Source organism: Anolis sagrei, chromosome X (assembly GCF_037176765.1).
Source record: "Anolis sagrei isolate rAnoSag1 chromosome X, rAnoSag1.mat, whole genome shotgun sequence".
NCBI lineage: Eukaryota > Metazoa > Chordata > Lepidosauria > Squamata > Dactyloidae > Anolis > Anolis sagrei.
Window position 1 is genome coordinate 6,979,733 of NC_090034.1, and position 19,985 is coordinate 6,999,717.

The 19,985-nt window shown below is 43.0% G+C and overlaps 1 protein-coding gene across 5 annotated transcripts in view; it reads right to left on the minus strand.

The window, feature by feature from the left end:
• The window catches only part of LOC132782172 (protein sidekick-1), a 986,469-nt gene that overhangs the window by 387,529 nt on the left and 578,955 nt on the right, over positions 1-19,985 (minus strand). For all 5 annotated transcript variants that reach the window (XM_067473286.1, XM_067473289.1, XM_067473288.1 and 2 more), the window contains exons 16-17: positions 17,142-17,282; positions 2,386-2,567 (exon numbers count right to left, since the gene is read on the minus strand). In XM_067473286.1, coding sequence (XP_067329387.1) covers positions 2,386-2,567; positions 17,142-17,282 — 323 coding nt within the window. The remainder of the gene's footprint in view (positions 1-2,385; positions 2,568-17,141; positions 17,283-19,985) is intronic.

The following is a 19,985-nucleotide window of genomic DNA, read 5'->3' on the forward strand; positions in this document are numbered from 1 at the left end:
CTTCCCTCCAGTAACATTACAAGGAAGGAAAGACAAGCCATCAGAGACCTCAACTCAGATCCTGATATCCTCATTCTCCCAGCAGACAAGGGGAATGCCACAGTAATCATGCATACAGAACAATACAAGGAGAAGGTCAGAAAACTCCTGGATCCTACGATATACAGAAAACTTAAACAAGACCCAACTTCGAAAATAACCAGGAAAACCAACACTCTGATTAAGAACTCCTCAATCAACTTCGACATACGACAACAGCTATGTAAATCGGAAGCCCTGCCACCTAGGCTTTATGGACACCCAAAAATCAATAAGGACTCCACCCCACTCAGACCCATCGTAAGCACCATTGGATCCCCCACGTACGACTTAGCAACATTTCTTGCTGCTCAGTTACAAAGCCATATTGAGCTCACTACACATTACATCAAGGACTCAGCCCACTTCATTGAAAAAATCAGCAAATTCCAGCTAAATACCAACGACAAACTGATCAGCTTTGATGTGGTGTCTCTATTGACCATGGTCCCAGTTGCAGACACCATAGCACTCATCAACCAGAGGTTCCCAGAAGACATCAAGGGTCTGGAGATCAAGGGTCTGGAGAACAAGCCCTATGAGGAGCGGCTTAGGGAACTGGGCATGTTTAGCCTGAAGAAGAGAAGGCTGAGAGGAGATATGATAGCCATGTATAAATATGTGAGAGGAAGCCACAGGGAGAAGGGAGCAAGCTTGTTTTCTGCTTCCCTGGAGACTAGGACGTGGAACAATGGCTTTAAACTACAAGAGAGGAGATTCCATCTGAACATGAGGAAGAACTTCCTGACTGTGAGAGCCGTTCAGCAGTGGAACTCTCTGCCCCGGAGTGTGGTGGAGGCTCCTTCTTTGGAAGCTTTTGAACAGAGGCTGGATGGCCATCTGTCAGGGGTGATTTGAATGCAATATTCCTGCTTCTTGGCAGAATGGGGTTGGACTGGATGGCCCATGAGGTCTCTTCCAACTCTTTGATTCTATGATTCTATGACTCCCAAAAATCCAAAAGGACTCCACCCCACTCAGACCTATCGTGAGTGCCATTGGATCCCCCACGTACGACTTAGCAAAATTTCTTGCTGCACAATTACAAAGCCATATTGGGCTCACTACACATTACATCAAGGACTCAGCCCACTTCATTAAAAAAAAAGTCAGCAATTTCTAGCTAAATACCAGTGACAAACTGATCAGCTTTGATGTGGTGTCTCTATTGACCATGGTCCCGGTAGCAGACACCATGGCACTCATCAACCAGAGGTTCCCAGAAGACATCCCAACTCTGTTTCACCATTGCCTCACCACCAGCTACATTCAGTGGGACAATGAATTCTACGAACAGAAAGATGGAGTAGCGATGGGGAGCCCTCTCAGCCCGGTCATAGCTAACTTCTACATGGAACACTTTGAAAAACAAACCCTGGAAACAGCAACCAAAAAACCCACGATATGGTTCAGATATGTGGATGACACTTTCACCATTTGGAGCCATGGAGAAGAAGAACTCAACAGGTCCCTGGACCATCCCACCCAAAAACATCCAGTTCACAATGGAAAAAGAAAACGAAGGAAGACTGCCTTTTCTAGATGTCCTAGTCATCCGCAAACCAGATCAACAATTGGGTCACACTGTCTACAGAAAACCCACACACACAGATAGATATCTACATAAAAACTCCAACCATCACCCAAGTCAAAAAAGAAGCACCATTAAAGCCTTGGCAGATCCTGCAAAAAGAATCTGCGAGATATGGCTTTATTTCTCGTCAAAGAGGTTTGAGGAATGAAGTTTAGAATGGAGCAACGTGTCCAAAAGGAGCCAAAGGGTTGGAGGCCAATGAACTGGCCCTTTTTACAACAATTTTGTCTGCAAGGAATAAGTATGTCAAAATTAGGAGGAATGTTCTTTGTTGTGAGGGTGTGCAAGCTTCCAGAGAGCCATATAATAATAAACTCTTGTATACATGTATACAAGTAGCTGGTCCTATTTAGAAATATCATTTTTGTTTCCAAATGCAATTGTTGCTGCATCTAACATATAAAATATGCAAACAAGGTTCAAAACGTAAGAAAGCTTCAATAAGCAAAAAGTGTCACAGGGGTTATTTAAACAACCAAATTAACTAACTGATGTGGTTGAAAAGTGAAACATAATTTGCAATTGAGCAGCTGTTGTTCCGTACTTCCTTGAGACAGAACATACCAATTATCCCCTTCTGTTTTCCTTGCTGCTCATATACATTGGAAATCTGGTGAGAAACAACGCGTGGGCATTCAGCAAACCAGAGAGGTGCATGCACGTTTTACACACAAACAGGCTAACTGTCAACGCTTATCCAAAACAGGGCTTACCTCCTTGCAAAGTGTACTCTGTGACTGCCCTGCTGAAAATCCCCAGGCCAGCTCCATTGTAAGATGCCACCTGGATTTCGTACTGAGTCCAAATGATCAGGTCTTTGATCAAGCAGTAGTTAATCTCTGCACTGGTGATGTTCTTGTGTTGATATTCTCCAGGAAGGCCTGCTAAGCGATACCTAAACAGAAGAAGGATCATTCAGTGGAGGTAGATGAATGAATGAATGAATGAATGGAGTCAAAGCAGGCAACCTGATTATTCTAAGTAGCACATTTTCTGAAAACATAATATTCCTCACTATGTATTGTATTCCATGCAGCTGTGGACAAGTTTACATAGGGACCACCAAATGCAGCAGCATTGCCCAAACACGAATCAAGGAACATAACATACAAACAATCTACAAACCCACCAAGAAAATCCAACAAATGCTACGTTCAGCAAAGGACAAGAGGGATCCTCTCACCTCTGCAGGAGTCTACCGTGTACCATGCAGCTGTGGACAAGTCTACATAGGGACCACCAAATGCAGCAGCATTGCCCAAACACGAATCAAGGAACATGGAAGGCACTGCAGACTACTTCAACCAGAGAAGTCAGCCATAGCAGAGCACCTGAGGAACCAACCTGGACACAGCATATTATTTGAGAACACAGAAGTGCTGGACCACTCTCACAACCACCATGTCAGGCTACAAAGAGAAGCCATTGAAATCCACAAGCATGTGGACAATTTCAACAGAAAGGAGGAACATGAAAATGAACAAAATCTGGCTACCAGTATTAAAAAACTCTAAAATTGCAACAGCACAACAACAGAGAGGAAACAATCAGGCACAACAAATCACTCTCAACAAAAGATTCCTCCCAGGCACTTCCAAGCCATTAAATGCTAATCAAGGTGGTTAGTTGAAACATTCACACCTAGCTCCAGCAGACAAAAGTCCTTTGCCCCACCCTGGTCATTCCACAGATATATAAACCCATTTTCCTATTTCCAACAGACCTCACTACCTCTGAGGATGCTTGCCATAGATGCAGGCAAAACGTCAGGAGAAAATGCCTCTAGAACATGGCCATATAGCCTGGAAAAACCTACAACAATCCATTCCTCACTATATTTCCCAAATTAGATCAGAATTGGCTAAAATCTTGTTGTTGGACTGGTAGCCTAGCAGTAACAGAGATCCAGGCAGCCAGCAGCGTGAACACCATCTCTCCCACCAGGCATTACAACCCAGAAAAGTGAATTTGGAGGAAAATATTAAGGGACAAAATGATACTCAAAGCAAAAAAGCAAAGATGGTGGTAGTAATTCGATCATCTGGAGAGGCCCTACTGATGCTCCCACCTGCATCGCAAGCACGATTGGTGGGGATGAGAGAGAGGGCCTTCTCGGTGGTGGCCCCTCGACTCTGGAACTCACTCCCTAAGGACATTAAGCACGGCCCATCTCTGGCAGTCTTCAGGACGAACTTGAAAACGTGGTTGTTCCAGTGTGCCTTCCCAGAATAACGAACCTTTAGCATTATGCACCGGGATTGTGGCGCAGCTGGCTGAGTGTCAGCTGCATTAAGATCACTCTGACCAAAAAGGTCATGAGTTCAAAGCCAGCCCGGGTTGGAGTGGGTTTCCAACCAATTGTGTGTAGCCTGTTGTCGACCTTTGCAACCCGAAAGATAGTTCATCTGTCAAGTAGGAAAATTAGGTACCACCTTAAAGTGTGGGGAGGCTAAATTAACTGATTTATGAGGCCATAAAGAAGACTCCGGCAAAGCATTCCAGCGGGGAAGCGTGCGGGGAATGCAGAAGTGCTTCATCAGTGTTGCAGATGGACGATGAAAGCGTCAGCTCCCCTGGCAGCCAGAAAAAGTTAAATAGCCTCAGTCTATGTCTGTATATGTTTGTATGTCAAAAATTGGCATTGAATGTTTGCCATATATGTGTACACTGTAATCCGCCCTGAGTCCCCTGCGGGGTGAGGAGAAGGGCGGAATATAAAAGCTGTAAATAATAATAATAATAATAATAATAATAATAATAATAATAATAATAAATGTATGTGTGGATGCCATCAACAACATAGAGTACCTGTCCATTCAAGGGCCTGGATCATTTGCTCCAATTGATCCCATTGTTTTGGAAACTCTGCAGACTAGTCTATTGGGCAAATTCTTTTTCAGGAAGAGATCCTGCATCACAGAATGTACTGGCAGAATAGAAGACAGCTCTAATGGTATGTTTTATTGAATGTGAGCAGAAACAATACCCGCCGTGAGTCGCCCTAGGGCTGAGAACGGCGGTCTACAAGTGCAGTAAATAAAATAAATACCTGCGTGTTAGCATTAATAATCCACTACTAATTAATAGATTTAAACAACATCAGCTGTCTCAAAAATGAAGTTATTCGGCTGTGACTGCGACAATATTAAACTTGGATTTCACTGAGAATGCATGCCCAAAGCTAAGTAAAACTTGTGTTTTATCCTGTTTTATGGCTGTGGAAAAAATTACAGCTTGTCCAATAAAAATGATGATTTAGTGTTTGGCTTCTCCTTGCGTGCCTCCTCCCCTTGGCACCCTTAAACACGATTATTATTGTTTTTGTCAAGGTGCAGCTGTAAATCAGCATGAACCATGTTTATCCCTGAAGACGTTTGTCTTCAAAATGGAGAGCTCAGGAGCGATTAGCCAATTATTGGGGAATCCGTGATTATGGTCCCAAAACGACAATCGGAAGAGTAATTGGCCTTCCGTGGAATTTGATGACAATCTCTAGGAAGACTACAGGTGAGCAAAACAGCTGTTTAATTAAACCTTGTGACAGATACCACTAACAAGAGGGAGAAAGAGCCTTTATGGCCAATTGTTGCACCTTCCTGTTGACTATTATCTAAAGCAAACTAATCCTTAATTCTTAGTGAACTGTGTCTGTTGGCATTCATATTACTTAATGACTTTAAATGTGTGTCCCACACAAGAAACCCATTTGTTGTTATAATAATGCACCATGAAAAACAATATTATTCCATGTATTGTTGAAGGGAATAAAATATTATTCCATTTTATTCCCACTTTCATACTGTTAGGATTGGGTCAGAGGCTATTTAAAGCTCTTTATCTCCTTATGTGAAACCTGTAGATGCCTACATTTCTACAGGAGAATATTTTCTGCCTGTCTCATCATCTTCTCAGACTCATTTGGTAGGAACATGGGAAATGTAGTATTATTGGCAGTTGTTCTTAGAGTTTGGAAATCCATCCTTAGGAGGGAAAGAACAACTTCCTTCATTGTATTGTCAAAGGCTTTCATGGCCGGAATCACTGGGTTGTTGTAGGTTTTTCCGGGCTATATGGCCATGTTCTAGAGGCATTTTATCCTGACGTTTCGCCTGCATCTATGGCAAGCATCCTCAGAGGTAGAGGTCTGTTGGAAGTAGGAAAATGGGTTTATATGTCTGTGGAATGACCAGGGTGGGACAAAGGACTTTTGTCTGCTGGAGCTAGGTGTGAATGTTTGCTTCAACTGACCAGGCACTTCCAAGCCATTAAATGCTAATCAAGATGGTCAGTTGAAACATTTGCACCTAGCTCCGGCAGACTTTGTCCCACCCTGGTCATTGCACTGCTGGAGCTAAGTGTGAATGTTTCAACTGACCACCTTGATTAGCATTTGATTGCCTGGCAGTGCCTCTAAAATTAGAACAGCACAACAACAGAGAGGACACAAACAAGGACATTAATCACCTCTCAACAAAAGGTTGCTCCAGGCACTGCCAGGCAATCAAAAGCTAATCAAGGTGGTCAGTTGAAACATTCACACCTAGCTCCAGCAGACAAAAGTCCTTTGTCCCACCCTGGTCATTCCACAGATATATAAACCCATTTTTCCTACTTCCAACAGACCTCACTATCTCTGAGGATGCTTGCCATAGATACAGGCGAAACGTCAGGAGAAAATGCCCCTAGAACATGGCCATATAGCCCGGAAAAACCTACAACAACCCAGACTTCCTTCATGCTTTCCACCATCAGTCAAAACATCCTTATTCCATTAGGCTTTTAGATATCACCTGTGAAGGGTTTTACATTGCTTGCTCTATTTTTCATTTCTTAAAAAAAATAAATCTTTTAATTAGTTCTAATGGTTTTAAATTCACAGGTAATTTAATTGGTTTTGAAATCTTTTTATACTTTTATTGAAGTTTTTTGTAGCGTGTTTAATCTCTCTCTGTAAAATATGTTGTTAGGCATTTTGAGTCTCATACTTGGGAAAAATGAAAAATATAATTTCTAAAATATCTACAACAATAATATATAAGAAGACTGACTCGTATATAAGGAGACTGAATTTTATGGGGTTTTTGTAAAGTGTATCAGAAGCAACTTGAGAAACTGCAAATTGTTTCTGGTGTAAGAGAATTGGCCATCTGCAGGGACGTTGTCCAGGGCATGCCTGGATATTTTACCATCTTGTGGGAGGTTTTTTTCATGTCCCCACATGGGAAATTGGAGCTGACAGGCGGGAGCTCACCCCGTCTTGCAGATTCAAACCGCTGACCTTCAAGGCAGCAGTTTGGCTGGCACAAGGATTCAGAAAAAACTCAAATCCTGGCTTTGGGATCAAGCGTTTGTGCAATAAAGGGACCAACTGGGAAGAAAATGTTTTAGTGGACTGATTTGGATTATGTTTTGAACTGGCGAACTGTTTTTAATTGAATGCTTATAATTGTTTTAATTGTGTTAATTGTAACTACCGGGATTGTGGCACAGCTGGCTGGCTGTCAGCTGCATTAAGATCACTCTGACCAAAAGGTCATGAGTTCGAAGCCAGCCCGGGTTGGAGTGGGCTTCCAACCAATTGTGTGTAGCCTGTTGTCAACCTTTGCAACCCGAAAGACAGTTGCATCTGTCAAATAGGAAAATTAGATACCACCTTAAAGTGTGGGGAGGCTAAATTAACTGATTTATGAGGCCATAAAGAAGACTCCAGCAAAGCATTCCAGCGGGGAAGCATGCGGGGAATGTGGAAGTGCTTCATCAGCGTCACAGATGGACGATGAAAGCGACAGCTCCCCAGGCGGCCAGAAAAAGTTAAATAGCCTCTGTGTATATCTGTATATGTTTGTATGTCAAAAATTGGCATTGAATGTTTGCCATATATGTGTACACTGTAATCTGCCCTGAGTCCCCTGCGGGGTGAGAAGGGTGGAATATAAAAGCTGTAAATAAATAAATAATTACATTAAATATGTGTTTTAATGTATTGTTTTTTGGCATCAAATGGCTGCCTGCTGTAAGCCATCCTGAGTCCCTCTTTGGAGGTGAGAAGGGCGAGATAGAAATTCCCAAAATAAATAAATAAATAAATAAATGCTCACATTTGCAAGTTTTCTGACTGCTAGGTTGGCAGAAGTTGGGGTTAGCAGTGGGAGCTCACCCCGCTCCCCGGATTTGAACCGCTGACCTTTCAGTCAGCAAGTTCAGCAGCTCAGCAGTTTAACCTGCTGCACCATCAGGGGCTCTATGAAGGCTACAGAGCCACAAATGAATTTCATGTTTTGATTTGGGTGTGACCACCAAGGTATTTCATTGTGTTTCTGCAATTATTCCAAAATCCAGAAAGAACATGGAAAATCCAGCACACTTCTAGTCCCAAGTATTTCAGATAACAATTAAAAACGATTTGCAGCCCTCCTTGCAATCTAGTCAGCTCCGCAGGCTGCCGATCCAGTTCCGAGCACAATTCAAAGTGCTGGTTCTGACCTACAAAACCTTATACGGCTCTGGCCCAGTGTACCTGTCCGAACGCATCTCCTTCTACGTCCCACCTTGGAGTTTAAGATCTTCTGGGGAGACCCTGCTCTCGACCCCACCTCTATCACAAGTGAGATTGGTGGGGACGAGGAGCAGGGCCTTCTCGATGGTGGCCCCTCGCCTATGGAATTCGCTTCCCGGGGAAATTAGGTCATCGACATCCCTCCTCTCTTTCAGAAGGAAACTAAAAACATGGATATGAGACCAGGCCTTTGGGTAATCTGGCAGATAGACAAAGGACAATGACGACTAGAATTGATAGGATTTGACATTGTGGAATGAACTCAAGGATTCTGAGCTGGCGAACGTAGAACATTAGATTGGTTTATTGTCGAAGGCTTTCACGGCCGGAATCACTGGGTTGTTGTAGGTTTTTCCGGGCTATATGGCCATGTTCTGGAGGCAATTTTTCTCCTGATGTTTCGCCTGCATCTATGGCAAGCATCCTCAGATCCAGGCGAAACGTCAGGAGAAAAAGTTGCCTCCAGAACATGGCCATATAGCCCGGAAAAACCTACAACAACCCATTAGATTGGTTTTTTATTTATTGTGATGTATAACTGGATTGTTTTAATTGTTTTATAATTGCTGTTGATACATGTTTTATCTTATTGTCTGTTTTGTTGGCATCGAATTATGCCTTTTGTAAGCTGCCCTGAGTCCCCCCTCAGGGCTTGAGAAGGGCGGGGTAGAAATGCGTGAAATAAATAATAATAAATAAATAGTCCAGTGGACAGAAAATATTAGATATTCCAGAAGCAAGGATTACATCCTTAATATAGATATAACTGCATATATTGTTAAGTGATAGTTCTTTTTCTTTGCAAACAAGAGACATGAGATACAGGTTGGGGAAAAACACATCTCTATGTCTCTGCGTAAGGCTTATGACCTAGAAAGTCAAGGCCATCTGGCGCATCCCTCAAAGCCCTGTTTTTGCACTTTGTGAAGAAAGGCGGGAGGGCAACTGTCAGGAAACAACAGCTATCAAAAACAAACAGTCCTTGGAAGCTTGTGAACTTGGAAGGGAGGAGGGAGGAACGCATCCCTGTTTTCCCTCCAGGAAACAAACTGCATAGAAGTGTCTCAAAATATGCTAATCCACGTATCAGAAATAAATAGTCTAAATAGCAGTCTGACTTGCAAATCAGGCATTATAGCTCTGAGCAAAGACAAACATGGAAATAGTTCTGTTGCCCACCCTTCTGTTTTGTCCCTAAATTAATAAGCTGTAAGTGTGAGAGAGGGTGGAGTGAGGAGTGGGAGTTGTTGTATTACGAAAGGCTCTGATCACCCTGACAAAGAACACAGGGCTGCTGCTGCTGAAAACACTCGTCCATGTCAAGTCCCTCAATTTCTATAGCGCATGGCTACATTCATCCCCTCCATTTCCTGACTCCTTCATGTCTGTTTCTCTGCCTCTGCCATTATCGTGGGGTAAAGGTAAACCCAAGCAGAGGGATTGTAATGGATGATGGCAGGATTTATAGCTAATGCACCGGGAGATAGAAACAGAACTCAAAAAGACCTTGACAAACCGGAAAACAGAGCTGAAACCAACAGAAAGAAATTCAACAACATATATATATATATATATATATATATATATATATATATATAGGCTATAAAAAAGAAATGCATAAGTATAGGATGCAGGATATCTGACTTAGCAGTAGTATATATGAAAAGGACTTTGTCTACTTTTTGGATGACATTAATATGGCACAAAGCCTTAGCCTGGTCCTATTTTTTGAAAAGTGGTCACATAGGACAGTAGAGTGGGATCTCTACTCAAGACCATTCCAACCTAAGAGCATTTGAGCTAAGAGCCATCGCTCAGTCTTAGTTTTGCACTGACATAAGAGTGATGTTTTGAGTTAAGAGTGAGCGCCAGGAGGAGAGCTAGCGGGAGAATACAGGGCTTTAGGGCTTCAAGGGAGCAGCCTCCGAGCCTCATGCTCTTGTCTGCTTTGTGAGATTGATGCCCGCTTTGAGGAACTTTGGGTTAGGTGATTTTATGTGGTTTTTATTCCTGGTCTGTTTGGCTTCATGAAGTGAGAGAGGGAGGCTGGAAGGAGGACAGGAGGAAGAAGAAAAGGGTGCTTTTGTGGTGTATGCTGGGGAAAGCATTAATTTCGTCATGCAATAGTAGCATGACAATAAAGCTGTACTATACTTCTGCCTCTTCACTTGGTGCTTTGTGCTTCCTTGCCACAACTTTGTGCTTCTACCATTTTAAAGTTGATCTTTCTTTTTTATTGCTCCATGTGGATGTGCATTTATACACTTTCCTATTTAAAAACACATAATAATAATAATAATCCTTTATTTGTACCATGCTGCCATCTCCCGAAGGACTCGGTGCAGCTTACAAGAGGCCGAGCCCAAATACAACAATAATACAACAACAATAATGCAGCAAAATAAATCAAAAACAAAGCAATAACATTAACAACACACAATGACGCAATTTAAAAAGCATGGCAGGGCCAAATGTAATAATTAAAATTAAAAAGTGCTGGGCATGACCAGGAGAAAGGGTAGGTGTTTGGAGAGGGATGGGTATGCAGATATCCTAAATCTCTGATAAAGTGCATTGGGACAAAATGCTTGGAGTTTCCTTATTCTAGGAAGGCACACTGGAACAACCATGTTTTCAAGCTCCTCCTAAAAATTGCCAGCGATTGCCAGCATTTCAATGGGAAGTTTGCTTTGAGATAATAGCATCTTGAGTTAAGAGCTTAGTCAAAGAATGAATTATTTATATATTTTTAGGTATTTGATTGTATTTTATTATGTGTTTATATTGTGTCGACATCGAATTGTTGCCTGTTGGTAGCCATCCTGAGTCCCTCCTCAGAGGTCGAGAATGGACGGGGTATAAATGTCCTAAATAAATAAATAAAACTCTTCAGCCTGAGGCTGGATCTACACTGTCATATAAAATCTAAATTATTTTCTTTGATCTGGATTATATGGCAGTACAGACTCATATAATCCAGTTCAAATCAGACAATGTGGATATTTATTTGTCGTGTCAGGGCAACCAGTCAATTGTATTTCATTTCTAACAGAACAAAAGAAATAAACAGACACTACACAGAATTTGCAAGTTTGGTAGTTGATTAAATGTCCTTTGACCAGTATCTGGCCACTTGGAGTGCTTCTGGTGTTGCTGCAAGAAGGTCCTCCATGGTGCATGTGGCAGGGCGATCTGCTTTGATAATCTGGATTATATGGCAGTGTAGAGTCATCCTGAGAGATTCTGAAGACTCTGCCATTCATTTCAGGTGAAGCCAGGCTGGATGGACTTAGGATCCAATAGCACAGAAGGCTCTCTCTAATGCTGTGTGTCCACCTGGCTGTTTGTTCTCTTTGCTTGTCTCACCCAAAACAGGCCAAGTGTGAAATGCTTCTGTATTTCTATTATTGGTTTAGTGAGACAATCTGGCCCTGCAAATGCAACATCTCCCTGCAGGGAAGAAGGGGAGCAGGTGATGGCCAGTTTGGAAATGCCACGTCCTTTTGTGTGTCTCCCCTCCTCACCGTGAGCGTTGACAAGAGTTATAGTGGAAGGTTCTGTATACCTTCAGGTGGTCTGGCAGGAGGACTACACAAAGGTGCTCTGCTTCTGGGCCTGACAGCATCACTGCCCAAAAGGCACTGACACCTCTGGCTCGAAATATACAGCCACGGAGCACGTCTACTCCCAGCTGCATGCTTCAGTGGAGACTCCAGCTGGGAACCAAAAAACTCCCACTGACAGACAGCTCACCGCCTTTACAAACAGAGCTGGAAAAATGCTGACTTTGGAGGCTTGCTCATTCATCGACAAAGGGTGGTCCAGCCACAAACACAATTTCCCCACAATGGCTTGTTCAAGGTCAGGCTTAAGGGATAAAGAGCAAAACTGTGATTGAAAAAAGAGCAAATAAGGACGGCTTGGCTATCAGTCACCGGATTGGAACTGGACTAATTCAGGGGTAGCATGTTACCCACGATCTGCTTCACAGGGTTGTTGTAGGTGTTCCGGGCTATATGGCCATGTTCTAGAGGCATTTTCTCCTGATGTTTCGCCTGCATCTATTTATTTATTTATTCATTTCACAGTTTTGTATACCGAGCTTCTCAACCTCGTTGAGGGACTCAGCCCGGTTTACAGCCATAAAAACATATACATTCATTAAAATATCATATATCACAATTACAAAAACTTTAAAATAACATTATGTCTAAAACTACTGTGGTCAGTCGTCCTATTAAGATGGATCTACATCAACTTCCATCCAGGGTCCTATGGTGTTCTCTCATTCCTCGAAGGCCTGACTCCACAGCCACGTCTTCACCCGTTTCCTAAATGTTAGGATGGATGGGGCGGTTCTGGCCTCCAGAGGGAGAGAGTTCCAGAGTCGCGGGGCCACCACCGGGAAGGCCCTGTCCCTCGTCCCCACCAGGCGCGCTTGCGAGGCCGGTGGGACCGAGAGCAGGGCCTCTCCAGATGATCTTAGTAATCTTGATGGTTCGTAGGGGAGAATACGTTCGGAGAGGTAAACAGGGCCGGAGTCGTTTAGGGCTTTATAGGTCAACACCAGCACTTTGAATTGTGCTCGGAAGCTAATTGGCAGCCAGTGGCAAGCATCCTCAGGGAACCACATCAAGGGAACCACTGACTGCATAGGAAAGCTGATGAGGAAACACAACATACAAACCACCTACAGACCCACCAAGAAAATCCAACAAATGCTACGCTCAGCAAAGGACAAGAGGGATCCTCTCACCTCTGCAGGAGTCTACCATATACCATGCAGATGTGGACAAGTCTACAGAGGGACCACCAAACGCAGCATTGTCCAAACACGAATCAAGGAACATGAAAGGCACTGCAGACTACTCCAACCAGAGAAGCCAGCCATAGCAGAGCACCTGATGAACCAACCTGAACACAGCATATTATTTGAGAACACAGAAATGCTGGACCTCTCTCACAACCACCATGTCAGACTACACAGAGAAGCCATTGAAATACACAAGCATCTGGACAATTTCAACAGAAAGGAAGAAACCATGAAAATGAACAAAATCTGGCTACCAGTATTAAAAAACTCAAAAATTACAACAGCAAAACAACAGAGAGTAAACAATCAGGCACATCAAATAACTCTCAACAAAAGATTCCCCCAGGCACTTCCAAGCCATTAAATGCTAATCAAGGTGGTCAGTTGAAACATTCACACCTAGCTCCAGAAGACAAAAGTCCTTTGTCCCACCCAGGTCTTTCCACAGATATATAAACACATTTTCCTACTTCCAACAGACCTCGCTACCTCTGAGGATGCTTGCCATAGATGCAGGTGAAACGTCAGGATAAAATGCCTCTAGAACATGGCCATATAGCCCGGAAAATCTACAACAACCCAGTGATTCCAGGCATGAAAGCCTTCGACAATACATTAAACACACATGTGTTGTGTCTGCCAATTAATAACTGTCCATATTTTTGGCAACCTGAAGCACTGGTCAAGGTAGACTGTCATCAGTTATTGTCACTGAACATGCTGACCTACTGCCAGCAGTTATGGCAATCAAACTGGGAAACGTTAAGGATGACTGCGAGTCTGCGACCAAAAGCAAACGTGATCTCCAATCATGGGTTGGAGAGATTGAAGTGTGTTGCCTTGAGTGCCAGCGAAACAGCTGCATGAGTCATAATTCTTTAAAATACGAACAAGGAGTATCTTTGTGCCCCGCTATATTTCATATACACTTGCTAATTAGCAGCTGGCACTTCCAGCTCTGCAAAAATACATTTTACTACTGTTTCTGTTTAATCAGCAATGCATTTCTCAGAGGCAGAAATGTGCTATTTAATGACCATAATCAGGAGCTCCATGCAGTGCCCTCCCACTTTGTCCATAGCCACTATGTGTGGGAGGTTAGCCTGAAAGAGAACAAATGGCCCAGGATCACCCAATGAGCTTGGCAGCTGAGTAGGAATTCAAACCAGGCTCATCCTCCTCAAGCCAGCTTCCTAGCCAGTACATCATGTTGGCTCCATAGGATGCACTGTACAATATTTAGTGGGCAGCAGAACAAGCCAGCTGCCCTGGGCTCTTATCAGACTATGGAATTAACTAATCTATATAAATAAAAATGTAATGTTAGTTTGTGGGATTCACAGAACTCAAAAACCACTGGGGGAATTGACACCAAATTTGGACCCAAGACACATAACAACCCAATGTATGTTCTTCACTCAAAAAAATTGATTTTGTCATTTGGGAGTTGTAGTTGCTGGGATTTATAGTTCACCTACAATCAAAGAGCATTCTGAACCCCACCAACGATTGAATTGAACCAAACTTGGCACACAGTTCTCCCATGACCAACAAAAAATACTGGAAGGGTTTGGTGGGCAGTGTCCTTTGGTTTTGGAGTTGTAGTTCACCTACATCCAGAGATCACTGTGGACTCAAACAATGATGGATCTGGACCAAACTCTACACAAATACTCAATAGGCCCAAATGTGAACACTGGTGGAGTTTGGGGAAAATAGAATCTTGACTTTTGGGGGTTGTAGTTGCTGGGATTTATAGTTCACCTACAATCAACGATAGAATTGGGCCAAATCTCCCACACAGAACCCCCATGTGGGCCACAGCAACGCGTGGGAGGGGGCGTCTAGTATATAAATAAAAATGTAATGTTCGTTTGTGGGATTAACAGAACTCAAAAACTACTGGATGAATTGCCCGAAATTTGGACACTACACCCCTAACAGACCAACGAGTGACCATCACATGTAAAAACACTGAAAAACACAGCGGAAGTCACCTCAAAAGCCACAAAACAAAAAATGCATTACAATGCATGTGCAAAGCCACACACACACAAACACACGCATATATATATATATATATATATATATATATATATATATACACACACACACACACACGCAAACACATATATACAAACTCAAACACACATATACACAGACTGGGCCACAGCAATGCGTGGCAGGGGATGGCTAGTTTGCTATAAACTGGAATTGCTGTGTGTCTTCATCTCATTTCTGGCTTATGGGGATCTTATCATGTTTTTTTCTGGTAAGTTTTGTTTGGGGTCGTTGGATAGTTTGTGCCTTCCCTTGCGGCAGAGAGAGTGTAGCTTGTCCAAAGGGTTTTCATTGCTCAGTATGGATTTGATCCCTCCTCTCCATGGCTGGAACCCAATGTTCTGATCGCTGCGCCACACTGGAGCTCTAATTCCTCTGAGTACTTCAGAACTCAGACTTGAAAAACATTAGCAATTGTGACTTGAATCTTTTAGAGTGACTTCAATGAGTTAAGTCAATAAGAAGGACAGAGGAGGCAGGGTCCTCCACTTCTCAATAGACTCGTTTTTCAAGGCTTTCATAAACGCCAGCATTTCTCTGCTTAGTACAATAATTTTGCATGTGTTTTCTTATTGATAACTCTTACTCTCTTGTTGCTTAACCACAACCTGATGCTATTTGACCACATATGTATAGTTTTCAAATATTGAAGGGCATACACAGTACAAAGGGAAAAGTTGTTATTTTAAAAAGAAAATGTTGTAAACCGCCGTGAGTCGCCCTAGGGCTGAGAACGGCGGTCAACAAATGCAGTAAATAAATAAATAAAATGTATTAATGTGTTGTCGAAGGCTTTCATGGCTGGAATCACTGGCTTGCTGTGAGTTTTCTGGGCTGTCTGGCCATGTTCCAGAAACATTCTCTCCTGACATTTTGCCCACATCTATGTCAGGCATCCTCAGAGGCTGTGAGGCTACCAGTATTAACATAACTCTTAAATCAGGAGAGTAAATAAAGAGCAACACTAAAAAAAAACAAACAGGGGAATTCCAGACAGAGAACAATCAGGGCCAGCAGACACCTCCCAACAAAGGATTCCCCCAGGCAGGAAGCAGCCTGGCTTAGAAGCTGCAAGGCCATTTAATGCTAATCAAGGTGGCCATTGGTGACATTCACACTTGCCTCAAACAGGCAAGAGTTCTTTCTCCCACCCTGGACATTATTCCACAGATATATAAACTCCACTTGCCTCGTTTCCAACAGACCTCACAACATCTGAGGATTTTTGTGTATGTGTGTCAGGAGTGACTTGAGAAACTGCAAGTTGCTTCTGGTGTGAGAAAATTGGTCATCTGCAAGGATGTTGCCCAGGGGATGCCCGGATGTTTTGATATTTTGCCATCCTTGTGGGAAGCTTCTCTCACGTCAATGTATGGGTAGCTGGAGCTGACAGAGGGAGCTCATCCACTCTCTCCCTGTATTCAAACCTCCAACCCGTCGGTCTTCAATCACAATGCCACTGGGGGATCCTACCTCTAAGGATGCCTGACATACATATAGGCAAAACATCAGGAGATAATGCTTTGGGAACATGGCCTGGAAAATCCACAGCAACCCAGAAAATGTATTCCTTGAGACATTTTGGAAACTTCATGGCAGACTTGGGGAGAATTCCAGGAAACTACAATGATGACACTATGTAACTCAATTTTGCTCCTAGGTTATAAATGTCATTTCCTAGTTGGGTCTATCATGAAAACATGGAAAAAGTTTATTAAACTGCAAAAACTTTCTTTCAGCAGGACATCCTGCAGCACATTGTGCTCTAGTTTTTCAATGAATATCTCATCAAGTCTCAACCAATTCGACATAGTTTGTGACAGCCACAAAAATGAAGCCTCTGGAGTATGACAACTATGTTCAAAGTAAGCACCACATAATGAAATAGGAAATGACACTTTCAAACTTTGTTACATAGTGTAACTATTTGGAGTAATGACAAAGATGACTTCTGTTGATCTGATGTCACAATTTGGGGTGGTTGGTCTCCATTCTATTCCCAGGTTTGATGCTTTTAAGCACAGGCAGAGGTGGCTTACCGGAGGATGTAGCCATGGAGGACTCCATTATGTTCACTCTCAGGAGGGGGTTGCCACTGCACCATAATCGACTGGTTGGTCCGCCCACTGGCCACAATATTTTTTGGAGGAGCACTTGGTGGTTCCTCAGGTAACATCAACCTAAGTGCAGGAGAACAGGAAGGGAAAATGGTAAATACACCTCTCCTGATGTCTTTTCTTTAAAGGCATCGAGCTTTGTTTACAGACACGTAACCAGAAAGCGACATGGCTCTGGTGCCGCAGACATGCTTGAAATAGTTGTAACAAATCAACATAATAGAAAATCAGTTAAGCAAGCAACAAGGAAGACAGATGTTGTGGCAAGCTTATTCTATCTGAATCACCCAGCTTGCCATGATCTGTTAAAAAGACGGCAAGCCTGAGTGAGTCCATTTCACTTCCTGCCCTAGAATCTGTAATGCGGTTGAAATTATTTCTTCCAACAGTTCCTGTCCACCTCCCCAGATAGATGATGTTACTCCCCAAACTACTTAGAACTCAGGAGTAAGGATTTAGTTTAAAATCCCCAGGAAGCTTCTGACTCAGGATAGAAGCAGTATTAAATCACGCAAGGTGGAGCTATCCTTTGATGTGCTATAGAGATGGAATCAGAAGGGACAGATGAATACGTAGGAGAGATGTTAGAGCTATTTCACAATTGACCCAAAAGTGAGCGGGAATGTCTTTTTGATCCCTACCCATTTCTCAGTCATCTTGATTTATGAAATCTTAACTGGCTGAGAGTCTAACCTAATTCCAGGTTATTCACAAAGAGGATTTGCGAGAACACAAAATCTGCCAAAAGGTTTTGAAAAGTAAGAGAGAGGTAGTGGGAAAACAGAACCAACAGACGGATCTGGGCATCATTTTATATGCGCCCCAATCCATGTTTACACAAGACATGCACCCATGTAAAAATCAGTTGGTGAGTGTGGTGCAGCTGGCTGAGTGTCAGCTGCATTAAGATCACTCTGACCAAAAGGTCATGAGTTCAAAACCAGCCCGGGTTGGAGTGGGTTTCCAACCAATTGTGTAGCCTGCTGTCGACCTTTGCAAGACGAAAGACAGTTGCATCTGTCAAGTAAGAAAATTAGGTACCACCTTAAAGTGTGGGGAGGCTAAATTAACTAATTTACGAGGCCATAAAAAAGACTCCAGCAAAAGCATGCGGGGAATGCGGAAGTACTTCATCAGTGTCGCAGATGGACGATGAAAGCGACAGCTCCACTGGCGGCCAGAAAAAGTTAAATAGCCTCTGTGTATGTCTGTATATGTTGTATGTCAAAATTGGCATTGAATGTTTGCCATATATGTGTTCATTGTAATCTGCCCTGAGTCCCCTGAGGGTTTTTTTTTTTTAATGTCGTGTCAGGAGTGACTTGAGAAACTGCAAGTCGCTTCTGGTGTGAGAGAATTGGCCGTCTGCAAGGACGTTGCCCAGGGGATGCCTGGATGATTTGATGGTTTTGTCATCCTTGTGGGAGGCTTCTCTCATGTCCCCGCTTGGGGAGCTGGAGCTGACAAAGGGAGCTCATCCACCTCTCCCCGGATTCGAACCTGCGACCTGTTGGTCTTCAGTCCTGCTGGCACAGGGGTTTAACCCACTGCGCCACCGGGGGCTCCTTGCAGGGTGAGAAGGGCGGAATATAAATACTGTAAATAAATAAATAAATGAAATGTAAAGCACAAAGCTGATTGGTTGGGCCACGCCCAAGAGGCTAGTTGAGCCTGGGAGCTTTGGCAACAGTTACATTTCTCAAGTTTTAGCTGTGCAGCAGTTTGCAGAGACAGATTTCCTTCTGAGCTGCTGGAAGAAGGTCTTTCACTTGGACACCTAAAGACCATTTGAATTCTCTCTCAAAGGACATTGTGTGAGTCAATGAAACCATTCACATCATTGTACATATGTTGCTCCGCATAACCAAGAGTAAACTTCTTGTTCTTTATTGATCATCTGCATGGGATGTGTGGACTGTTGGGTTTCATCCCTGATGGCACAAATCTCTAGACGAGTGGTCTAGAGCAGTGGTTCTCAACCTGGGGTCCCCAGATGTTTTTGGCCTTCAACTCCCAGAAATCCTAACAGCTGATAAACTGGCTGGGATTTCTGGGAGTTGTAGGCCAAAAACATCTGGGGACCCCAGGTTGAGAACCACTGCTCTAGACCTCAATGAGTAGTTAGTCTAGAAAGATTAGAATGGGGGATTCCTTCTCCTAAATTCCCTGTGCATGCCTACCTCAAGAAGGGGCTCAAAAGCGAGGGTTTCTCTTGCTCATCCTGCATGCCACTATTTCCTCCGCCTTTGAATACTTAGCAATGTGATCTCATCAGGGAAGGTGTGATTTCCTCTTTAAAGGTATTTTCATTGCCCTAGGCTCCATTTTCTCCATTTTCTGGGTCTCTCTTTTCCTTTGTTATCTTAGAGTGAGGATGCATCTTGCCATTCTCCAGGCAAAATGTAGTAGACATGGGTATTTTGTTATTTCTCCTTTTCCTTGGAAGATAGCTCAGTGAAGATAGTTAGCTCCAAGAACCTTTCCTATCCAGAATGGATTTCTTTTGACTTTAATAAACATATTATTTTTAGAAACTATGAAGCTATGGATCTGCAATCCTGCTCCATCCTGTTGAATGGAAACCAATCCTTGCTCTTGACATGTAAGCTTCTGCTGGTTATGAACTTGGGGTGATTCCACTTTGTGGAATCACTCCAAGTGAGGGTTTCTTTTGAGCCTAACAGTTCTTGATTCCCAACATGGATTGGTCAAACGTAAACTACGCATGATTTTCATTTCGTCACACCTTTCAAATTCCTATTATAA